This window comes from Oryctolagus cuniculus, chromosome 6 (assembly GCF_964237555.1).
Source record: "Oryctolagus cuniculus chromosome 6, mOryCun1.1, whole genome shotgun sequence".
In the NCBI taxonomy this organism is placed as follows: Eukaryota; Metazoa; Chordata; class Mammalia; order Lagomorpha; family Leporidae; genus Oryctolagus; species Oryctolagus cuniculus.
The window spans coordinates 39,373,425-39,394,922 of NC_091437.1; the positions used below are offsets into that span (position 1 = coordinate 39,373,425).

General features: G+C 40.6%; 2 protein-coding genes across 33 annotated transcripts in view; one reads left to right on the top strand and one right to left on the bottom strand.

Moving 5' to 3' along the window:
* LOC138850199 (uncharacterized) overlaps positions 1–21,498 on the top strand; it is a 458,403-nt gene that overhangs the window by 167,978 nt on the left and 268,927 nt on the right. The gene's annotated exons all lie outside the window — the stretch shown is intronic.
* Positions 2,103–17,596, bottom strand: NMUR2 (neuromedin U receptor 2). The gene is made up of 4 exons (XM_008255431.4): positions 16,593–17,596; positions 8,724–8,808; positions 6,530–6,655; positions 2,103–2,584 (listed from the first exon to the last, which is right to left on the bottom strand). Exons 1-4 carry the CDS (start codon positions 17,307–17,309, stop codon positions 2,250–2,252), a joined length of 1,263 nt encoding a protein of 420 aa, XP_008253653.2. The 5' UTR covers positions 17,310–17,596; the 3' UTR covers positions 2,103–2,249.

Consider the following 21,498-nt stretch of genomic DNA (forward strand, 5'->3'; position numbering starts at 1 on the left):
TAGTTGTAAGAGAAAAAGTTAAATGAGGAACAAATAAAAAGAGACTAAGTTTATCAAGTAACCAACTTGTTATCTTCAGGTTTAGCATTGCTTCTTTGTCCATCCGTTGACCAGCTCCAGGAGCACTTCCAGTGCTGGTCCTTAGGAACTGAAGTTATGTACAGTGACTCTGCTAGATTCTCATTTAAGAATGTCTCCTTTTAAATGAAAGAAGCAAACTCATTTGTCTTTCATTCTGGGGTTTTGTTATGTCTTTTCAGTTTAATCCTCAAGTGAAGAGAGAATTCTGCTTTAACAGCATGAACTGTCATAAGAGGTTAATTAAAGTTAGATTGTAATTTGCAAGGAATTTTGTTTTTACTTCTTTTTAATGTCAATTCATTTTGAATATGACTATTAAGTTGGTAAATGATGATGTCAGAGACCAATATTGTCTTTGATCAATGGGGTCATTCATTCAATTTAAGGGTATGGTGCAACTAAATGTTAGAACTTGCCTGCTTCAGCATCAGCTGTCCCTGAGACCCAGAGGGGGCTTCTTCTACCACATACACAGCAGGCATGGCATTATTAGAACAACTGATTAAATGGACAATTGAAGTTCAAATATCCCTGTCTGAAATGTGATTTAGTATTTTGGCTCTGAGCATGGTTCTATTTAGAACTGTTGTCTGGTCCGTACATTAGACTGTGAAGCCAACTTAATCCATGACATATTTATTGAACTTCTACCATTGTGACACACATATTGCCAGGGTTTCAACAATAGAAAAACATGAATGCAAGATACTTCATGCTTTTGACAAATATACATTTTGGTAAAGCAAGAATACAAATCAGTATAATGCAAAGCAAAGAGTTAAGAACCACTTGAAAGAGATAACAGCTTCTTGGAGGTAAAACCTTGAGAGGAGCACTGAAGGATGGGTAGGGTAGAAATGGCTGGAAGTCAGTGATGAAGAGGCATACTATGTACAACCAAGGAATACTGTGGGACACATTTTCCTAAGTTCAAGTCATCCAGTTAGACCCGAATGTGCATTACTTGTGATGGTGTAATGGAAGGTGAGTGTGAGAAGGAGACTTTGCCCACGTAATACGTGTGAAAATCATTGTCTAGGTAATAGGAGCTTGGTTAGGCAAAAGTGATGGGTTTAAGACCAGTCATTGCATGCTACTTATCTTTGTTCCAAGATAGTGGGCCACAAATAGACCACATTATGAAAATTACTTTTTGTTACAGTTTATATCTCTTTTGACCTGCTACCACACCCTCCTCTCTCTTCCCATTCTTTCCTAAGTTGAATTCATATCTGACATTATTCCTGATGAGGAATAACTTTTTTTTTTTTTTTTGACAGGCAGAGTGGACAGTGAGAGAGAGAGACAGAGAGAGAAAGGTCTTCCTTTGCCGTTGGATCACCCTCCAATGGCCGCCGCTGCAGCCGGCGCACCGCGCTGATCCGATGGCAGGAGCCAGGAACCAGGTGCTTTTCCTGGTCTCCCATGGGGTGCAGGGCCCAAGCACCTGGACCATCCTCCACTGCACTCCCTGGCCATAGCAGAGAGCTGGCCTGGAAGAGGGGCAACCGGGACAGAATCCGGCGCCCCAACCGGGACTAGAACCCGGTGTGCCGGCGCCGCAAGGTGGAGGATTAGCCTATTGAGCCACGGCGCCGGCTCGCTGATGAGGAATAACTTATAATGACTTGGGGGCTGGAGTGGGTGGGGCTGGGGTGTAGGGCATATCAGTTCGAAGGAGCATTCCCATGTCATCAGGGAAGTTAATGTAAAAGACTTCAGGACTCTAAGGCATCGGATTGTAATGGGAGTAGATGAGACAGTAGGATAAATAGATTGCTGTGGATCAACAGTGATGGGGGTTCCTCCAAGCATACAGAGTTGAATAGTACCAGCATGCCCATCTTAGTCCAGCTCCATGGCCCTTGGTTGTGGGAGTGACAGCCTAACTCAGAGGGTAGGTAATTGAGGAAAACCATCCCCAGTAATGGAAATCACTCCAAATATTGGTGCCATGCTTTGCTAGTCATGTTCTCTTCATGAACTAGTGAGGCGGCATGCAGAGGTTAGGATAGCAGAAAAATAGTTTAATTTAAAATAAGAAGATTCTGGATTTGGGGGCCCCGATCTAAGTCTGAGTTTGTAGTTTGCTTTAAAAAAAGTAGAAATGGGTACATAGGTTTTTAGAGCCATTTTACCTCCTTAAGGTCATAAAAAGAAGGCATAGATTATAGGATCTGCCTCTCTGTAAACTCAAAAAGTTCAGGCCTCCTAAAGGTGGCACTTTTAACAGCTCCTCTTATGATTCCTGTAGAGTGCAGAGGGCTGCTGGAGAGGTGAGTGTTACAGGGGGGTGACTGGGGACCTGCATCTTCAGTCAGATCCACAAGGTGGCATTCTGTCAAGAAAATGTTCCGCTGTGTAGGTGGTTCCTGTGAGTGATGCTGGGTGTGCCCCCGTTTGCAGGAAGGAGAGATCACGTTCCTGAACGCTGCCTGGAAGCGGCGAGACAGTAAGTTATAGATAATGGGGTTGACAGCTGAGCTCAGGTAGAAGAAGACACCTGGAATGCAGAAATGACAAGCTGAGAAGAAACTCAGTGAAAGGTAGAATAGGGAGAATCATAAATAATGAACAAAGAACTGGAATCCTTCTGATTGTCCCGTATATATATAACTCTAGTAATTGAGATTACAAAATGCTCTGAACATACCTACCACCTGTGTACTTAGCAATCAAATAGAAAGATTAAAGATTGTTGGAAAAATTTAGGCTGGCAAGGGATCTCTCTGAGATGCTTTCAACTTCCTTTGATCCCTACTTGATTAATGAGAGAACATGTTCCCCGTAGCAGTAATGAGAGATGCTTAAGTATCAGAGGAAAGAGAGATATTTTCCTATCATTGGAATTTTTACTTAAATCTAGAATTTGAAAGAACAAGTAATAGAGGAATGGTGAATCAGTTAAAGCTTAGCCCTTGCTGAGATTTCTTAAAATGCTAAGTACCTCCTCCAAGAAAGATTCCCCAGTATTCTTTCCTTATCTGCCTCCTTCCCTTACTGACTTTTCTGACTTATCGAATAATTGTATTTTATTTTTTCTGTCACCTGGGTTGCTTATTGCCATTCTCTTTGGAATACACTATTGCTTTATTATCATATGTTACTTTATTTCTCCAAGGCCCAAGATGAGCCCAAGTTTAGGAATCAGAGGACCTGGTTCTTACCTTGGTCCTAGCTTGTGCTGGACCTTAGACAAACTTTCATAGTTCATTTTTTCTCCATAAAATGGGAATGAAAATTCCAGCTTACCCCACTTCCCTGGATTACTACAAGGATAAAGTTGGGATACCATCTATACAGGAGCTAAGAATATAATGCAAGTGATAGGTACTATTGTCAGCATGTTTCTAGTTATCCTCATTTATATCATTCAGGGCATTAATTGTGTCATATGGCCTAAGAACAGAATAGGCAGGTTGGGATATACAAAGAAATAAATACGGATTGACAGCCCTAAAGGCACTCGGATCTGGCTGAAAAGCCCATGAGAGTATTTCAGGCATGGAAAGCCAAGACACTCTGGCAAAAAGATCTCTGTGAGTGAGATCCCAGTGGAAAGAACAGGTCTTCAAAGAGGGAGGTGCCTTTCTCTGAAGGGGGGAGAGAACCTCCACTTTGACTATGACCGTGTCTAAACAAGATAAGAGTTGGAGAACTCAAGGGGCTTCCATAGCCTTGGAAACTCATGACTGGTGCATAGGGAGATTACTGATGCCATAAACAGGAGTGTCAATTTGTAAAGTCAACAACAGGAGTCACTGTGCACTTACTCCTCATGTAGGATCTCTGTCCTTAATGTGCTGTACACTGAGGCTTAATGCTATAACGAGTACTCAAACAGTATATTTCACTTTGTGTTTCTATGGGGGTGCAAACGATTGAAATCTTTACTTAATGTACACTAAACTGATCTTCTGTAAAAAAAAAAAAAAAAAAGAAATTATCAATTCCCAACTTGACTCTCACTGGGATTAAACATGACAATAGGTCTGATCTGATTTCATCATCATTTAAAAAAAAATCATCTATTATTTTTCACTTTATGTTTCTGTGTGGGAGCAAACTGTTGAAATACTTACTTAATGTATACTAAGCTGATCTTCTGTATATTAAGATAATCGAAAATGAATCTTGATGTGAATGGAAGGGGAGAGGGAGTGGGAAAGGGGAGGGTTGTGGGTGGGAGGGACGGTATGGGGGGGGAAGCCATTGTAACCCATGAGTCGTACTTTGGAAATTTATATTCATTAAATAAAAGATAAAAAAAATAAATAAATACGGATTGAACTCTTTTTTTTTTTTTTTTTGACAGGCAGAGTGGACAATGAGAGAGAGAGACAGAGAGAAAGGTCTTCCTTTTGCCTTTGGTTCACCCTCCAATGGCCGCCACGGCCGGCTCACTGCGCTGATCTGATGGCAGGAGCCAGGTACTTCTCCTGGTCTCCCATGGGGTGCAGGGCCCAAGCACTTGGACCATCCTCCACTGCACTCCCTGGCCACAGGAGAGAGCTGGCCTGGAAGAGGGGCAACTGGGACAGAATCCGGCGCCCCGACCGGGACTAGAACCCCGTGTGCCGGTGCCGCAAGGCGGAGGATTAGCCTATTGAGCCGCGGCGCCGGCTGCAATTGAACTCTTACTGTGTGCCAGGAGCTTCAAGGCACATTGAGAGATGGTGAATTTAGAATTTTTCCCCTAAGTACTTGATGAAATAGTATTGCAGAGACCAGATCTATGACTAAATTGAAGAATTAAAAGCTGAACAACATGAAACTATTATGCCGAAAACCATGCTATATCCACTCATATAATGTAGTAACACAAAGACTATTATGGTTATGAAAGATTTAGTGTGGTAATTGAACTATAGCCAGAGCTTGAAATGGATAGCAAACAGAAAGTAAGGAGAGTGTGTTGCAGGCAGAAGGCATAGCATGCACAAATGAGCAGAAGTAAAAATTTTTGCATGATACACAAATAATGTACAGAACTCTCTAACTATGTTGATAAATGTATTGTGTGTGAATGGAAATATTACAACTTGGAGGCTGAAAAAACAAGTTGAGGGAATTTTCTGTAGGATTTAAGAGGTTTAAACATTATCTAGTTTTCAGTGTGGGGGAAGGACAAATGGCACCTTAACTCCTTAATGTCATCCTTGATTCCGCAATGTGGCCGCCTTGACACCTCTGGAGCTACTTAGTCAGCTGGTCAATTTCATGTGAACTTATAGGTTATTCCAGTTTCTTTGAACTTTCCCATTTTCCTGTGATTAATCATAAAGATAAGCTAATAGCTATAAATATTTTTGAGGTTTGGCCTTGGATAGCTAATGGTTGAACCAAAGAGTACTAATGTCTAGGTCTAAACTATACAGAGGCCTGCTGAGTTCAAAAGGAAGGGTGAAAAAAATAGATGATACAATGTTATCTGATTAACTAACATAAATTGATCTTTTCTTTTATCTCTGGTTGCATCTTTGATAATATAAAGAGCCCAGAGAATCAGCCAGTGACTAGCAGAGGTAGGGTAATGGAATGGCCCGCACCTCTGACCAACAGTTCTGTTGACTGAGAACAAAGGACCCAGGTGGCCAGCCTCCGCAATGCTTTTGTGTACAGAACACAGAACTTGAAGTTAGATGACTTGGGCTTGAACCCTGTTTTTACTGTTTTGCATATGATTGTCTATAGGAAGACTATTTCTTCTTGTGGAACCGTGTTTTTGTACTATAGCATGTTAATGACAGTATCCACTAAACAACTTATTTTAATTTTAAAAATAGATAAAAGAATTTTATAGCTCAAAAATTTGTTTAATGCACTTGGTATCATTTGCTTCTTTACAATCTGCTATGGTTTTTCTGAGCAGGCATCACTTCCATTTTGAAGATACTTTAACATGAAGGAAACCATGGACTTCAGATACTTCCAAATACTAATGGTGTAACTGAGGAGCCAGTCCAGGTCCCCTGACATCATGATTTTACATCACTGTTTCCACCACATTCTATAGTATCTTCAACATGCAGAATTAATGTAGTCTAAAAGCAGACCTTAATGTTCCATGAGCACCCTTTGGTTGGCTCACATGAGGATTTAACTCTTGTGAAAGGCAATACAAGGTTTCAGGGATATGATATTCACTAAGAACAGATCCACTTGTATTGCCATTGGAGGGGAAACTAAAGGCATTATCCCATAACCATTTTCCGACTATAGCCATTATTCTTAGAGTAAGGTTTTTCTATGAAGTAGCCTCCAAAGAGTGATGTGCTATATTTCTGTGAAAACAGTAACATCAATATTTTAAAAAATTAACATCAAATGTCTTCATCGCTATATGGCAGGTCTCTATGATAAACTGGTATACTCAGGCATGTGAGCAAGATGAAGAAGTTGCCATTACCTGAATACTTGTCATTCAACAAGGGATCTGAGTCTTTACCTGATACCACATGAATGAGATTGAACACAGCAGCCAGGGATTCATTCCATTCTTCCACAAAGCTGAAGAAGAGTCGGTCAATATGGAATGGGGTCCAACAGATAGCAAACGCTAAGACTAAGACAACTGGAAGGGGATGATAAATGGGAGAGGAAAAGGCAGTCTTAGCAAGGATAGATGTCCATTGTTGAGTCTGTCATCCGTTCCCTCTAGCAGTTTGCTTTGTTAAGCTGCAACTGTTACAGGCAAACTATATTGAAAGAGCCTCTGTAGTGAGTATTTAAGCATAAGAATGAATTGAACAGGACCTAGGATATGTTTTCCAAACGACTGAACAAGTTTTCTTATATAATCTAAGTTTCCTTTAGAACATTTAGAAAATGCTGTATATATCTCACAGTTCTGAACATGTTTTTCTGTCAAAACAAAGTATGCTGCAGGTAGACCATGGGAGCCATATAAACTGATTGAAAAAATAAAATAGTTAGATTCAAGTACTTGGTGTTTCTTAGAGTCATGGATTAAAGACAAATTGTTACATTTTTATATGAATTCATTTGTAACTCTAGAAATAATTTGAAGTTTCTCTGAACTCGATCATTTAGAATTATGTGAAGAAAAATTGAACAAGCAGCATAAGATTGCTTTACATGTATCTTTTGATTTGAAAGGGATGTATTTGGAAATGCAAATTTCCAGAGCATAGAATTCCTTCCAGTTTGTTATCTTCAGTTCTCACGGCAGAGGCAGAGATTGCTGCTACTGTAGTTTGTCTTTGGAACATTCAAGCTCCATAAATACAAATATATACTAAATCCTTTGCTTTTCTGTGACACGATTCTTGGGATTTACCTTAGAATAATCTTGTGGGGACTGGGGAAGAGATAGGGTAGAAATGGGGTATGGATAGATTAGCTATGGGTTGACACTTTGGGATTCTGATGAGTACCTGCACATCCATCACATTCATTTGAGAGCTCTCTGAACTTGGATGCACTTTTGAAGTTTCTTAGCGAATAGTGCATATATTTCCTTTGGCATTAAACACATTCAGAATCAAGGTCCACCTATATGGTGTGGTTTCGGGAGAATTTGAAAGTTCTTTTGAGTTTACCTTCCTTCCACCCCACATTCCAAGAGAAAGTCCTTAATCTGTTTACTACTGCCTACAATTCCCTTCAGTTAGAAATTTAGTTGCTGATAAAATTAGACCTCCTCCCAAGGCAAATACGTTATAATCCACTTTGTTATTATGACTTTAATGTGAGTGAATATTCAAGTCTTTTTCTGAGTAGATAATGAATAAAGTGAATAGGGGACACATAATACAGACACTAGGTTTCTTTATAGGAAAAGTCAGGTGCCAACAGGGACAAAAATGTCCAAGAAAATGGCAGTTAAAGGCAAAAAGACTGCAGTGACTTCAGTGTTATTTTTTCTCATGGTTATACTGAGTGTTTTATGTGTACATAAGCCTTGAAGTTTCATTTCTTTCAAACTTGAGGTTTTAATGTGGAAAGTTTGTTGCACATCTCTTTTCTCTCATCAGTAAATCACAGAGATGAGTGCTAGATCATATATTTTTATAACATTCTTTTGGGAGAGCATAAAGCAGTACCATGATAGTTATTTTTTAGCCTTTACAAAAGTATACTTTTTGATGCAACATTATACAAGGTCACAGGTGTGATGACTACTTAGAGATCCTCTTGGACTAATGTTCTTAATTTGGATTGGGAAGATTCCCTGGAGTCCTTGGGTATGCACCAGGGGGTTCATGATCCCCTGAAATGGATTAGAAAATGTTACATTTATGTGCACTTATATACATTCTAGGTAGACAGCCCATGGTTTTAATCATGTTTGTAAGGAAATTCATAACACAAATAGAATAAAAGCTACCTGTTCATTTTATAGAGGAAAAAAGTGATGCTCATAGGGTAGATGTAATTTACTGAACACTACACAGAGTGTATTGCAATGCCTCAAATTCAACATATTTTCTTGAGGGCTCGTACTAAACATGAAGCAAAACTTGAAGCTTGAGCAATCCAGAGCAGACAGACCATTTTATTAGTTTGAAATCACTTTGAACCTGACCCCAGCAGCACTTTGTTAGCACCAAAGGAAACTCCTTAGCTTTTATAAAAACAGCAACAAAAACCAACACACATTAACAAAATGCTGGACTTACACAGCATCTTGGTGACTGATTTTCTGGAGGGTCTTTGAATATTTGCGGTCACTTCCTTTACATCAAGGGATTTATCTTTCTTCAGCTAAAAGGGAAAGTGGAAAGAGACAGTAAGAAAGGGAAGCATTCTTGACCCATTATGGATCTTGACCCATTCTGAGCAGTGAAACTTAACCCCCGCCTCCACCCCACCTGGCCTTTTGTGCAAAGGTAAACAAACACACAGGGATAGGGTTTGTGTTGTGGTGCAAGAGGGTTAAGCTGTTGCTTGCAGTGCTGGCATCCCGCATGGGAGTGCCAGGTCACATCGGAACCACTCCGTTTCCAATCTGCTCCCTGCTAACATGCCTGGGAAGTCAATGGAAGATGGGTAGTCTCCTGCCACCCATGGGATAGACCAGGATGGAGGTCCTGGCTGTTGGCTTTGGCCTGGCCTAGACCTGGCTGTTGTGGCAATTTGGGGAGTGAAACAGTGGGTGGAAGGACTTAATCCTTCTCTCTATTTTTCTCTGTATTCTCTCGTTCTCTCCACTTGTTTCCTCTCTCTCTCCTGTTTCTCTCTTGGTCTCAGTCTCTGTCACTCTGCTTTTAAAATAAATATAGATTTTATTTATTTATTTATTTGACAGGTAGAGTTACAGACAGTGAGAGAGAGAAACAGAGAGAAAGGAAAGGTCTTCCTTCCATTAGTTCACTCCCCAAGTGGCCGCAATGGCTGGAGCTATGCCGATCAGAAGCCAGGAGCCAGGTGCTTCTTCCTGGTCTCCCATGTGGGTGCAGGGGCCCAAGCACTTGGGCCATCCTCCACTGCCTTCCTGGGCCACAGCAGAGAGCTGGACTGGAAGAGGAGCAACCAGGACTAGAACCCTGCGCCCATATGGGATGCTGGCGCTGAAGGCGGAGGATTAACCAAGTGAGCCACGGCACCAACCCCTGTAAATAAATCTTAAAAGTAAATAAAAAGGCCAACACACATACATATGTACAGAAGGATTTCCCATTTTCTGTGGATCCACTTACACAGATACCTGCAATAGCCAGGGCTAGGCCAGGCTGAAGCCAGGAGAGGCTAATTTTATCTGGGTCTTCTATGTGGGTGGCAGAAATTCAGCTACTTTTCACTTCTGCCTCCCGGAGTGTGCATTAGCCGGAAACTAGGTTAGGGAGCTGAGCTGGGACTCAAATGCAGGTACTCCAATATGGGAATGTGTGTTTCCAAGTCGTGTCTTAACTGAGCTATGCCAAATGCCTTGTTCTTGGGCAGCGTAACTCTAGTACTCATTTTGAAGACAAAATACTGTGATGTAGATAGATACAAGGATATGTTAACTGTTTAACAGTGAGTTGGAGTTAGAATTGAATCCAGTCCCCTAAATTAACTGGGTAGAGGGCTGCGACCAAGTGACAGTGCAGCCATTTTTATATGCAGTTCTATAGAGCCTTGCTTATATACCATGTTAATATTTATTTGATGAAAAATGTGAAATTCTGAAATAAAAATGTCATATGAGTTTTTTCATGCATTCACTTGCTCATTCAACAATCACGAGCATCTTTTAGAGTGAAATCCCTGTGTTAAATGGGAAGTAGGAGACAGAAAAGCAGGTAGTATTTTAACCTCACGAGGATTATGGTCTTGGTGTGGGGCTTCTCTGAGCCTTTAATGTGCTTATGGTCATGACGATTCTTAAAGGTGAATAATGTGTCACCCCCTCATCCATCCCCATCACACCGAATCTCCCACCTCATTCTAGCCAGAAGATGAACAATATGTCTTTAACTAAACCACGCCTTCTGTCCCCAAACCCCTTATCAGTGGATTACCATGTTTGTACCATTTTAGCAAGAAAAAAATTGAAAAAATGATGATTTACTAACATTATTGTTATGAATATCTGTATTTCCGAGGTAAGATGCTGAAATATATTCATCCTCTGCACAGCTGTTTGGTGCCGTACTTGAGACACCTACAACCCCTAGTGCAGGGCCTGGGTGTGAGTCTTGGATCCACTCTCCATTCTAGGTTCTGGTTAATGTAATCCTTAGGAAGCAGCAGATGATGGCTTAATTATTTGCATCCCTGCCATCCATGTCGGAGATCCAGTTTGAATTCCTGGGCTTTGGCCTGATCCAACCATGACTGTAGCATGGGTCTGGGGAGTGAACCAGTGATTGGAAGATCTCTCTATTTCTCACTCACTCTCCCTTTCCTCAAATAAAATAAATAAAAAATTTTAAAAAGTATGTGCTGATCCTTAATGTAGCATCTGAAAATTCCACACATGAACACTACCTGCAGTCTTCCTGGTTCCGTCCAAAGCCCACCTACTCCTGGAAGATTCTGGTGGCTGCTTTATCCCACTGCAGTCTCCTGCCCCTGAACTTCTGTAGCGCAGAGACCTGATTCATTCACCTGCATGCGGGATTTTTTTTTCTCTTTACGTGTATTTCTAGTTTGTGGGGATATTCAGTCAGATAAAGGAAGCTCTAATGCATTATGACAAACTACCATCCAATATCTTGAAGTTAGGGTGGAGATTTACCTAGTGGTTAAGGTGCTCCCATCCCATATTGCAGAACCTGGGTTCCATTCCCAGCTCCAGCATCCTGCTCATGCATAGTGTGGGACACAGTGGTGCTTGCTCAAGTAGTTGAATTGCTGCCACCCGCGTGGGAGACCTGAATTGAGTTCCTGGCTCCTAGTTACTGTCCCAGCTCAGACCAAGTCATTGAGGGGGTTTTAGGGGTGGGGACTCCCAGCCAATGAGAGCTCTTTCCACCTGTCTCTACATCTCTCTGCATCTCAAACAATAAACATATCTAAAATTAGTGTAGTCTATATTTTCCCATTGATTGTCTAGAATTTATTCTCTTCTCTTGCTGATGACACCCTGATTTTCTCTTATAGAATATATTTCTTACCCACAGTTAGTCATTAAATTGGATGGAAATGACTGCAACTCCAGCTCCAAATGTAGTCCCTAGATTATATACATTGATCAGATTATCCTGTCCTTTAGTCACAGTGAGTGGATAAGTGGGACCAGATTTCAGAAAAATTTCAGATATTTGCTCAGAATTCTGGAACAGGATGTTTTATTTCCTTTTTATTGAGACTTCCAGAGGGAGTCCTATATAGAATAAGCTATACAAATGAGACCTAGCATTAAAATAGCTTTTGTTTTGTTTTGTTTTGTTTTGTGAGCTGGAGGTGTTTTAAATCACCAGTGGTAGCAGTGGTAGGTGGGGAAGGGTGTAATAAAGGTAAACCACGTCCATGGAAAGAAGAGCAAAGAAACAAAAATAAAGCTAGATCTTTAGTGACATTATGTGTTCTATCAGATTAATCTTCATCAAGAGCCAACTTTAGTTTTGGAATTCCCTGGTCTATGCTCATTTCATGATTGGCCAGTTGAGTTGGGTTTCCTTCATTTTCAATGCAAAGTCCTGATTGAGTTATTGAGGCCATCGAGAGGAAGGAAAATTTAATTTATTTGGGATCAGTCTACTGAGTTATAAGGAGACAGATTCCAGTACACAGTAAATAAGAAATTGGTGTGAATGTGCAACTGTGGGACAAACTACTTGAAGGAGCAGTGAACTTTCTGGGCTAATGGAGTTTTTGAGGGACTGTTTTAGAGATTATATTTAAAACTAAATAAGACTTGGAAGAGTAGATCATTAGAAATTGTCTCTAAAGTTCAACCATTCCATAACCTGTCTTCCTAACAAACATACTGGGAATCTTCAAAAAGTTCGTGAAATAGAATATTATGAAGAAATTATATGTGGATTTCAAAATTTTTGTGTCTGATTAAGTTATATTTTAATTCCATTTTATTGTGAACCTTTTGAAGTACCTTGATTGAAGTTCTGGGAAGTCAGGTGTGTCTCGGTGCCATATGGGCCCTGAAGCATCTGCTTGTATGATTGAACCTGGCCATCTGACTCCTGAAGATATTGGTGCTCCTGACATATATCTGTGTCTTTAAAAGTGTGAGATGAAAGGTTTGCTGATATTGGCCCATTATAGCTAGACCTTGAAAAAGATGGAACTAACTGTGAAATTATTTAGGAATAGAAGGAAGAAAACTGAAGATTGTAATACAGCAATAATAAAACAGTAATATCAAACTGCAGACAGAATTTATCTTCATATATGGTACATGATAAGAAGTAGCTATATTATTGCTATTATTATGACTCTTGTTATTGCCCAAAGATTACTCAAAAGATATAATAAAAACTGCAATTTTTGAAATATAAGTATTAATTTATGTTTGTTGACCCACTCATGTAGATTACTGAGTTCTTTCTGTATACCCCCTTTCTGATGGTACCATTCACTCATAAGTAGTGCTTGTACTGATACAAAGAAGCAGTTAGGTGCAGTGAGAAAAAAAGCAAAAATATGTTCAAGATTAGAGCCATGTATCACACTACAAACTTTAAGTTGCTAATTGTTTCATACTAATTTTAAAATTCATAGTTATTATAAAAGATATTTATTCCATTACTTGGCTGCAGTCTATAATCAAGACAGTAAAAGGGTTTTAAGATCTATTAATCTCTTATTTGGTTGTGTTTAGTAGTTCTCAGTGGTAATTTCTCCACTCCTAAGAATAATTTCCTCACGTCAAATATCAAACACAATTCTTGTATGAACAAGTTTCCTGTACAAGTATAGTTTGCACTAAAAAGAAAATTGAGTGTGTACTAATTATTACTTACTTTGCATCTTCCTTAGAGTATAGTGACATAACTAGCTTACTAGCAGAAAGTGAAAAAATTAATACTTATCTACGTGGCACATGGTTCCAAAGAACTTAGAGTAGTTGACCTACAGGAATAGAATCTTCACAATTTGTTTAGCTAATCACAATTTGTTAGCTAATTTGTTTAGCTACACCCAAGCTTTTATTTTAAAACTACGCAAAGAGGAGTGAAAAATTGTGGTCACTATGTAGGAAGCTGAGAAGCCTCTTATCCCTCTCCCTTTAGCTACGGAAGATTAAAGTGAATGAGAGGCTCAGGAATCCATGTTTATATATGATCTTGATCATTTGTTAATAATGAATGAAATATTTCTACCAGCTTTTCATGTATGTAACTTTGAAAATCAGTTTCAAAATACCAATATATAGTAATAGATTTTGTGTATATAGCTTTACAATTAGAACTCTACATCCACACACAACCTCGTGTTTGAGATGCTTAAATTCTGCTGCAGTTTGAACATGCATTCTCACCAACTAATGTATTAATACTATATACAGGAGATAGAAGGACCAGGCCAAAACTTCACCAGTATTTTCCCCCTGATGGAGAGGAACTTGCCCTGGGATCATCTCTTTTCCAACTCTCTAATGTTTGAACCCTGGAAAGCAGCTCAGTGGAGACTCCCATCCTAGAAATATGAAACTTCCCTAAATGTTTAGCTTGAGCACTTTTGTGGCTTCCCTCCTCCTCTCCTGATGCTGGTATTTCATCAGTCTCAGGTCTGCTGCTTTCTGAAGGCATTGAGTCCCTGAGTCAGTCACACCCTGAGACTGGCCAAGAGATTCAGTCACTTACCAACCATTAGGATTGCTTGAATCTCTTAGTTAAAAAAGGGCTTTTGAGACAGATTTCCAGGTCTTGTAATGGTAGGGAAGCTGAAGGCCAGAAATGAGGGAAACATTTTTCCTGATTTCACTCACTGAGCTTACAGTATAATTGGCAAGAAATAAATTAAAGAATCCACAAGTATAGATTATAAGTTGTAGTGAAAGAAAATAACTGGGAGCCCTGAGCAGCTCTAAGGGCAGGTATAGTCAGGGAACCTGGGAGAGATTCCCTGAGGAAGTGCAATTGAAATAAGACTTAAAGGACAAGTAAAAGGGGTAGAGACACTAAAGGAATTGTTGTGGTGAACAATAGAAATATTTCAGGCAAAATGTGGAGGCTCTGAAGTGAAGCCTACAGATACAACCTGTTTCTGCTGACGTCCAGTCTATAGATTGTTAAGTTATTTTAGGAGTGACTTTCTCGGCACATAGCTCCTTTCCTGATACCCTCTGGTAGCTTGGATAGCACCTCAGTCTTCCTAGAGCAGAGTGTTGTAAGGTGTATTGCACACATAAAGGAAACTTGACTGGTTTCTAAGCTGCTTATTGTCTTGGCTGTCGCTTAGCTCCTCATATAAGTTAGCTGTGGGTTCCTGAAAACAAAATACAGTGACACTTGGAGTTATTGCGGTTTGTAGGGGAAGAATGTGATTTCTATTCAGAGTTGAAAATTACTCCCTAACTGACCAAAGATGAGTGACTCATAGATGTTAGACAGGGTAGAATTGACAAATTCTGGGCGGGGATTTCTCCAAGGATTTAGGATACTTGGAGTTGTGAAGTAGTTTTCCCCCTCAGTGAGAATCATGAGGCTTTTAAAGACATGGCTACACACTAGCCTGGGGTGACATATGTTTCTGGGAATACAGGGACAAAGCCCTTCAGAAGGAGACTGGCACGAGTCTGCCTGATTCAATTTATCCTTGTGCCCAGGTGTCTGTGTCACTTAGAATCTATTATTTTTCCTTAGACCTTGCCATTCCTGTTAGAGACAACAGGTATTCAGAATATCTGCTTCTGTGGCACTGCTTCTGACAATTACCTTTCTCAGAGGTGAACTGATGTGGGAGTGTGCTAGTTGTCACGTCATGTATGGTACCAGAACCATCTTGAAGTGTGTGCTGTGAGTTTGTCTGCTCTGTTCTTCCATTTACAACTCCTGTTGCTCCTGCTCACAGTACTTCTCCCTTTTTTGAGGAATCACAGATTGTTGGAGCCAGAAGGAGACGTAGAGATAATCTGCTATGACCTTTTCATTTTATAAATGGGAAAACTCATTGCAGAAGAATTATGTGGCTTTTCATATATCACCCGTGGACTTGGGAGTCTAAACATCCTTGTAACTTTATGACATGAGCCATCTCCTTAAGTGGGTTGTCATAGTCAAGACTTCCATTTCTATGAATTTGAGTACAGAATATTCTAGGAGAAGAACTATATAGACATCTGCCCTTATCAAAATATTTTCTCAGCTAATTGACACTCAGAAAATAGAAAATAAAAAGAAATCAGTTTATCATGGAGAGTACTGGAAGGAACCTGCAATTTAAGTTGAAAACTGAGTGATAGTTTTGTTTTAATCCCAAATATCTCTATTGACATTTTCTTTTACTCTCTTTCAAGAGCTCCATTCACCTCCCCATCCCTCAGTTTCTACCTGCTGTACAGGGGAACAAATTGATGTCATTCAGGAAATTCATATTCTTTTGTTTTTATTTTAATCTGATATTTTAACCAAAGGGTCAAAGCAACCACAAGGAGGGACCTGACTTCACAATTGTATAGATGGGGAAAGATTATGCTGTCCTGAGACCAATTGGTGCAGTTGACAGAGATAAGGGAGGACAGTAGGGTATAGAAGGGCTTCCCAAGGTGTGGCCACCTAACCCCAGTTTGCCTGATGTGCTTGTTTCAAAGAGGCTACAGCTCAGACCAGATGAGTCCAATTTTTTTCTAAGGGTGTAGAGTGTGCATAATAGTATCCTTAGCAAGTTTTCCAAGTGATTCTCAGAAACACTTAACTATGAGAGCCACAAGCAAAGAGGAGAGGAATCAAAGGTGAGCTATGGAAAGTGACAGGTGGTTGTAATTCCTGCTTGTCTCATTTGAGGAAAAAGCTTTCAGCTTTGTTTCCCCCTCTGAGCTCATCCTGCTTGTCTCTATGATAAATTTCTAGTTCTAAGATTGCCTGGTTCTAAATGATTCTCTTTGGATCAGTGGAACAGGCTGCATGCTGGCTCTAGCCAGCAGCCGGGATACTCACTCTGAGCCCCATGAGATAGTAGAGCACACTGATGACAGTCATGGGGAGGACGTAGAAGAGGAAGGAAGTGACCTGGATGATGAAGTTGTAGATCCACATGGGCGTGATGATCTCACAGGTGGCAGAGCCGGGGACCAAGGAGCCATTGGGGAAGTAGTGGAGCTTGATGCCGTGGATGCTGGTATTGGGCAGAGAGAAAAGGACAGAGAAGCCCCAGACCACGGCCACGATTCTGAGAGCCCGCCGTCTGGTGCTCTCCAGCTTGGCCCGGAGTGGGTGGAGGATGGCCACGTAGCGCTCCACGCTGACCGTGGTGATGCTGAGGATGGAGGCAAAGCACACAGTCTCAAAGAGTGCCGTCTTGAAGTAGCAACCGAGCGGCCCGAACAGGAAGGGGTAGTTGCGCCACATCTCATAGACTTCCAAGGGCATGCCGAGGAGCAGGACCAGGAGATCGGAGACGGCCAGGCTGAAGAGGTAGTAGTTGGTGGGTGTTTTCATGCTCTGGTGCCGCAGAATCACCAGGCACACCAGGACATTGCCCACCACCCCCACCACAAAAATCAGCGCGTACACCACAGACATGGGGAGGAAGAGGTGGCTTCGCCGAGGCCCGCACAGGTAGGCCAGGTAGTCCTCCGTGCTGTTCAGGTATTTCTTGAGTGCATCTTCCAGGTCCTGCTGGCGCCTCCAGGTAGCATTCTCAAGTCTTTCCATCACTGACAACACAGTTTAAGACCCAAGTGTCCCCTGCTATGAAGCGCTGTCCCAAGCTGAGCCAGAAAAAGAGAGAGCTGGGCAAAGCAGAGGCTCCGTGAAGAGGGCTGGGGGAGAGTGAGCGCTTCAGCCTCTAGGTTGGGCTGCTCAGACCGCGGATGCCGGTGGAAGAGCCCCTGAGACAGAAGCCCCTCCCCTCGGCAGGCGCAGGCCAATGAGTGTGTGGCAGGCTGCTCAGGGAGAGGACGCTGAGTGGGGTGTGCTGGCTTTGTGCACAAGGAGCAGGAAAGGAGGGGGAGGCCTTTCTCTGCATTGACAACCTCTGGGGAAACAGCAGAGTGTGGCGGTGACATTGTCCAAGTGTGGGCACTCCCACAACTTTGCAAACAGGGCGAAAGGAAGAATTGAACTTGCAGGGTCATGGATAGATGATTACAAATCTCCATTGATCTTTGTCGCTTAGCAAAAACGGAAGATCAATGGACTTTCTCAGATTACCTTGTTCCACTGGAAATTCAAGGCTGTCTGATAAAAGCACGATCAATTCGACTTTTGGGTTCTGATTGCATCAACAATGGACTCCAAAGCCGAAAGGACGCTTAACATGTCAGCCAGCCCTGCCTGCTATCTGACATTTCAATCTCTGTAGGCAGCATCAAAAACCAGTGAGTTTCAGATTCAGGCATATACAAAGAAATTTGTGAAAGCTGCTCAAATTCTCAGAGTCTCATTTCCTTATCTGTATCATTCATTCTGTTGTGTTTAACACATACTTCTCGAGGATTCATTTTGTGCCAATGTTTTAGGCTTTGTGGATACATCAGTGAGCAAACAAAAAAATTTCTCAGCCCTTGTGAGTTTTATCTGTTTACAGTGGGAATTTCTAAAAATATGCTACCAAACTGATGAATTGATAAAATTTCAGATAGTTGATATGTGATTATTTACAAAGGATAGTCAAAGTTTTATCTCAGCAGGTACCTTTGGGTTGAGGTCTGGATGATGAAAACTCAGATGTAAAAAAATGAAGGAAGTATATTCCCAGCAAAAGAAACAGGAAGTTCAAATGCCCTGAGGCAGAAACAGTCTTGATGTATTTCAGAAATGTGGAGTATAACTGAAACTTAATAAGGATCAGGAGATTTGAATGCATACATTTAAGTGTATTAAGGGTCATGTAAACTCTTACAGGATATTATATATCCTCAAGTTATGCTTGCTGAATGTTAATTCTACTTAATTTATAAATTATATGATGAAACTAAAGATGTCCAAGAATCATCTGTTGGTCCAGATGAGATAGCTAATGTGGCTATAAGGAGTAATTGGCATATCTCAGTGGCTTAAAAGGATAAAAATATATTTTCTACACTGCAGATTTATCATATCTGGAGTGTCTATTCCAGACTATACTCACTTAGTGACCTATGGCTAATGAGTAGCACTTCTAGAACTTTCATGAGCATTGTAGTAGGGGGAAGGGGAGCTGTGGAAGGTTTCAAGTCGGTAATTATAGGCTCTAGCCCCACAGTAAGTAACATGTATCACTTTTGCTCAGAGCTCATTGATCAAGTTACTTGTAAGCATCCACTCAGCTTTGGCACGTGCAGGAAGTGCACAGAAGATGGAAAACCAGGAAAGTCTGGTGAACACAAAACAGTAATCGCTGAGATAAAAGACATCCCAGAGCCAGAATAGGAGCCCCACGTGAATGAGGAGCTTTGTTGTTGAGATTACAAGGAACAGAGTTATTAATTTCTGATGAAATAGAAACATTTGAATATTGGGATGGAATATTTCAATGACATGTAAGGTCTTTAAAAGATCAGATAATAGGAACTATATACTTGTGAGTGGGGAAGGTACTTCCTAGTACGAAGACAACATACTGAAGATTCTAAAACACCTCTACATCGTGACAGGGTAGGCTTAGTCAAATAGAATGCTGTCTAATATGGGATGCAATATCAAGCTCAATGGAAGGAGTTGGTGGAGGAGTGATAAAGATTTGGACTGCAGTGTAGGTTTTGGTTCAAATCCTGGTTCTGTTTCATACTGGCTGTGTGGCCATCAGGAATGTAAAGTGTTTTATCTGTGGCTCTCTGATACGCCACTGGCAAAATGACAAGGATGGCAATATTACCTTATAGGATTACTAGGAGGGTTAAATAGTTCCTAGTAAAATATCCCCTAGAAGTGATTTTAAATAATAGAGTATTTAAATATTTAATAATAAGCAATGTAATATGATAATGTAATAAGGAAAATGTCTTCACTTTTATTGGGGTCAAAAAGACTATTATAAGATTTAAAAATTAGAAGACATGCTTTAAACGGTTAATGTGAAAAGGACTTTCATATTTTAAATAACCAGCAGTGCAAAAAACAAGTCAGAGAAGCTGCTAGGAGAGAATACAGATGTCTGTCCTGCAGCTCACCTGGGTTTGCCCCTGACTTTTTAATAAGAAGAAGACAACATTATGAGAGGCTCTTATCTTGTGGGGAATGTTTGATGCAGGTAGAGAAATTTTTCCTGAAAAAGACCCAGAAGAGAGAATAAGGGAGACGTAAAGGGTCACTTTCCAACACTGATAATATATTTGGATGATACCAACGACAGAGGGGAAATACATAGAAGATGTCAGGTAGCAACAACAGGTGTTCAATTCTACTGAGATTTCTTGATGATTGACTAGAGAACCTGTTAGAAGTATTCATCTGAATGACAAGAAGCTGGAGTATTTACCCAACAAGTTCAGGAGAGTTGCCCCTGAAGGCAGTAAACCCAGTGAGTCTATTGCCCGTTCTTACTCAGAGGTTAAAGAGGTTTGCATGTTGTCAGTGATAGACAAATAGAAATATAGGATGAACTTATGATGCACCCAGATCACCATAGGTAAGTAGGAGCTTGCACTGGACTCAGTTTGGTAGCCATGTTTGAAATTGAGCTGATAAGGGGTTGTAACATAGGAGAACCAGTAGTGTCCACCAAGATCTATAAAGTAAGAAATAATAATGTTAATAGTTGTTGAGTACCTATTCCCAGGTAATACTGAGAAGATTTTACATGTACACGTTTGTGCATGTGCAAAAATAATAGTAATTTGCAATAATACTTATGAGATAGGTTCTGTTTACCCTTGGCACTACACAAAAGGAAAATGAAGCACTTAAACTTGTAGGACTTCTTGAAACTCATATAGTACATCAACCACTTGAGTTAAGTTTTGTTTTAGTAATAATAATTCATATATTTTGTTGAATTAAATAAACAAATAGTTGTTTCTTAGTAATTGTACAGCTCCAACAAGAGTACCCTCGTAGCTACTACTCTACATGTTTCTCACATTGGAATGCAGGTTACAATTAGTGTTTCCACAATTCCCAAAGTAATATTTCCAAAGGGGACTCTGATTCTAAAATTTTCTGCCCCAAACTGAATCAAGGTATGTGGCCATCCCTGATCCCAAAGAGAGTAAGAAGAACTATTTCATATGTCTAGGGGGAGAAAACCAAATTTACTTGCTAAACAGAATCAATGATTATGTATTCTGCCTCCCTGAACATCAAATATTCAGCTTATATTTTCTCTTGTAGGCAAAACACCCCTTTCCCCGCTCCATTGGTGTTGCCCCAACATTCCTATGCAGTCATAGCTTGACGTGACAGACTCAGGATCTCTGGGTGCCATGTGGTATTCTTTACAACAAAAAAGAAATCCACATGTCACTCCTCTTGTTCCAGAGACCTATAATCTAGAATGATAAATGATTAGCCCCCCACTGTAATACTCCTGACCATGATTTTCTCATTGCTTACTCTCTGACCTCTGGACTCATGCTGCTGAGTTGAGAATTTGTCTTCTAGCAGTGTTCCACTTCCATATCCAATGTGGAGATGGAAGATTCGATTCATGCTGTAGCTACAGTTGACCCTAACATCTCAGTGAATTTAAACAACAGAGCCTGATTTTCTTTATATGCAATTTGTCAGTTGTGGCTAGGAAGGGAAAACTTTGTCCTACACGGTCTTCATCTAGAATAGTCTGGAAAATCTCTTCCCTGAAGCACAGTAATCGAACTGCTGGGAAAGCATGACTATGGGGTTCTGGCTTCTTCAATCCCACATTTTTGACAGATTTTCCTCTGTGTTGTAGCATCTAATACTGTTCCAAGCAATGCCAATGAAC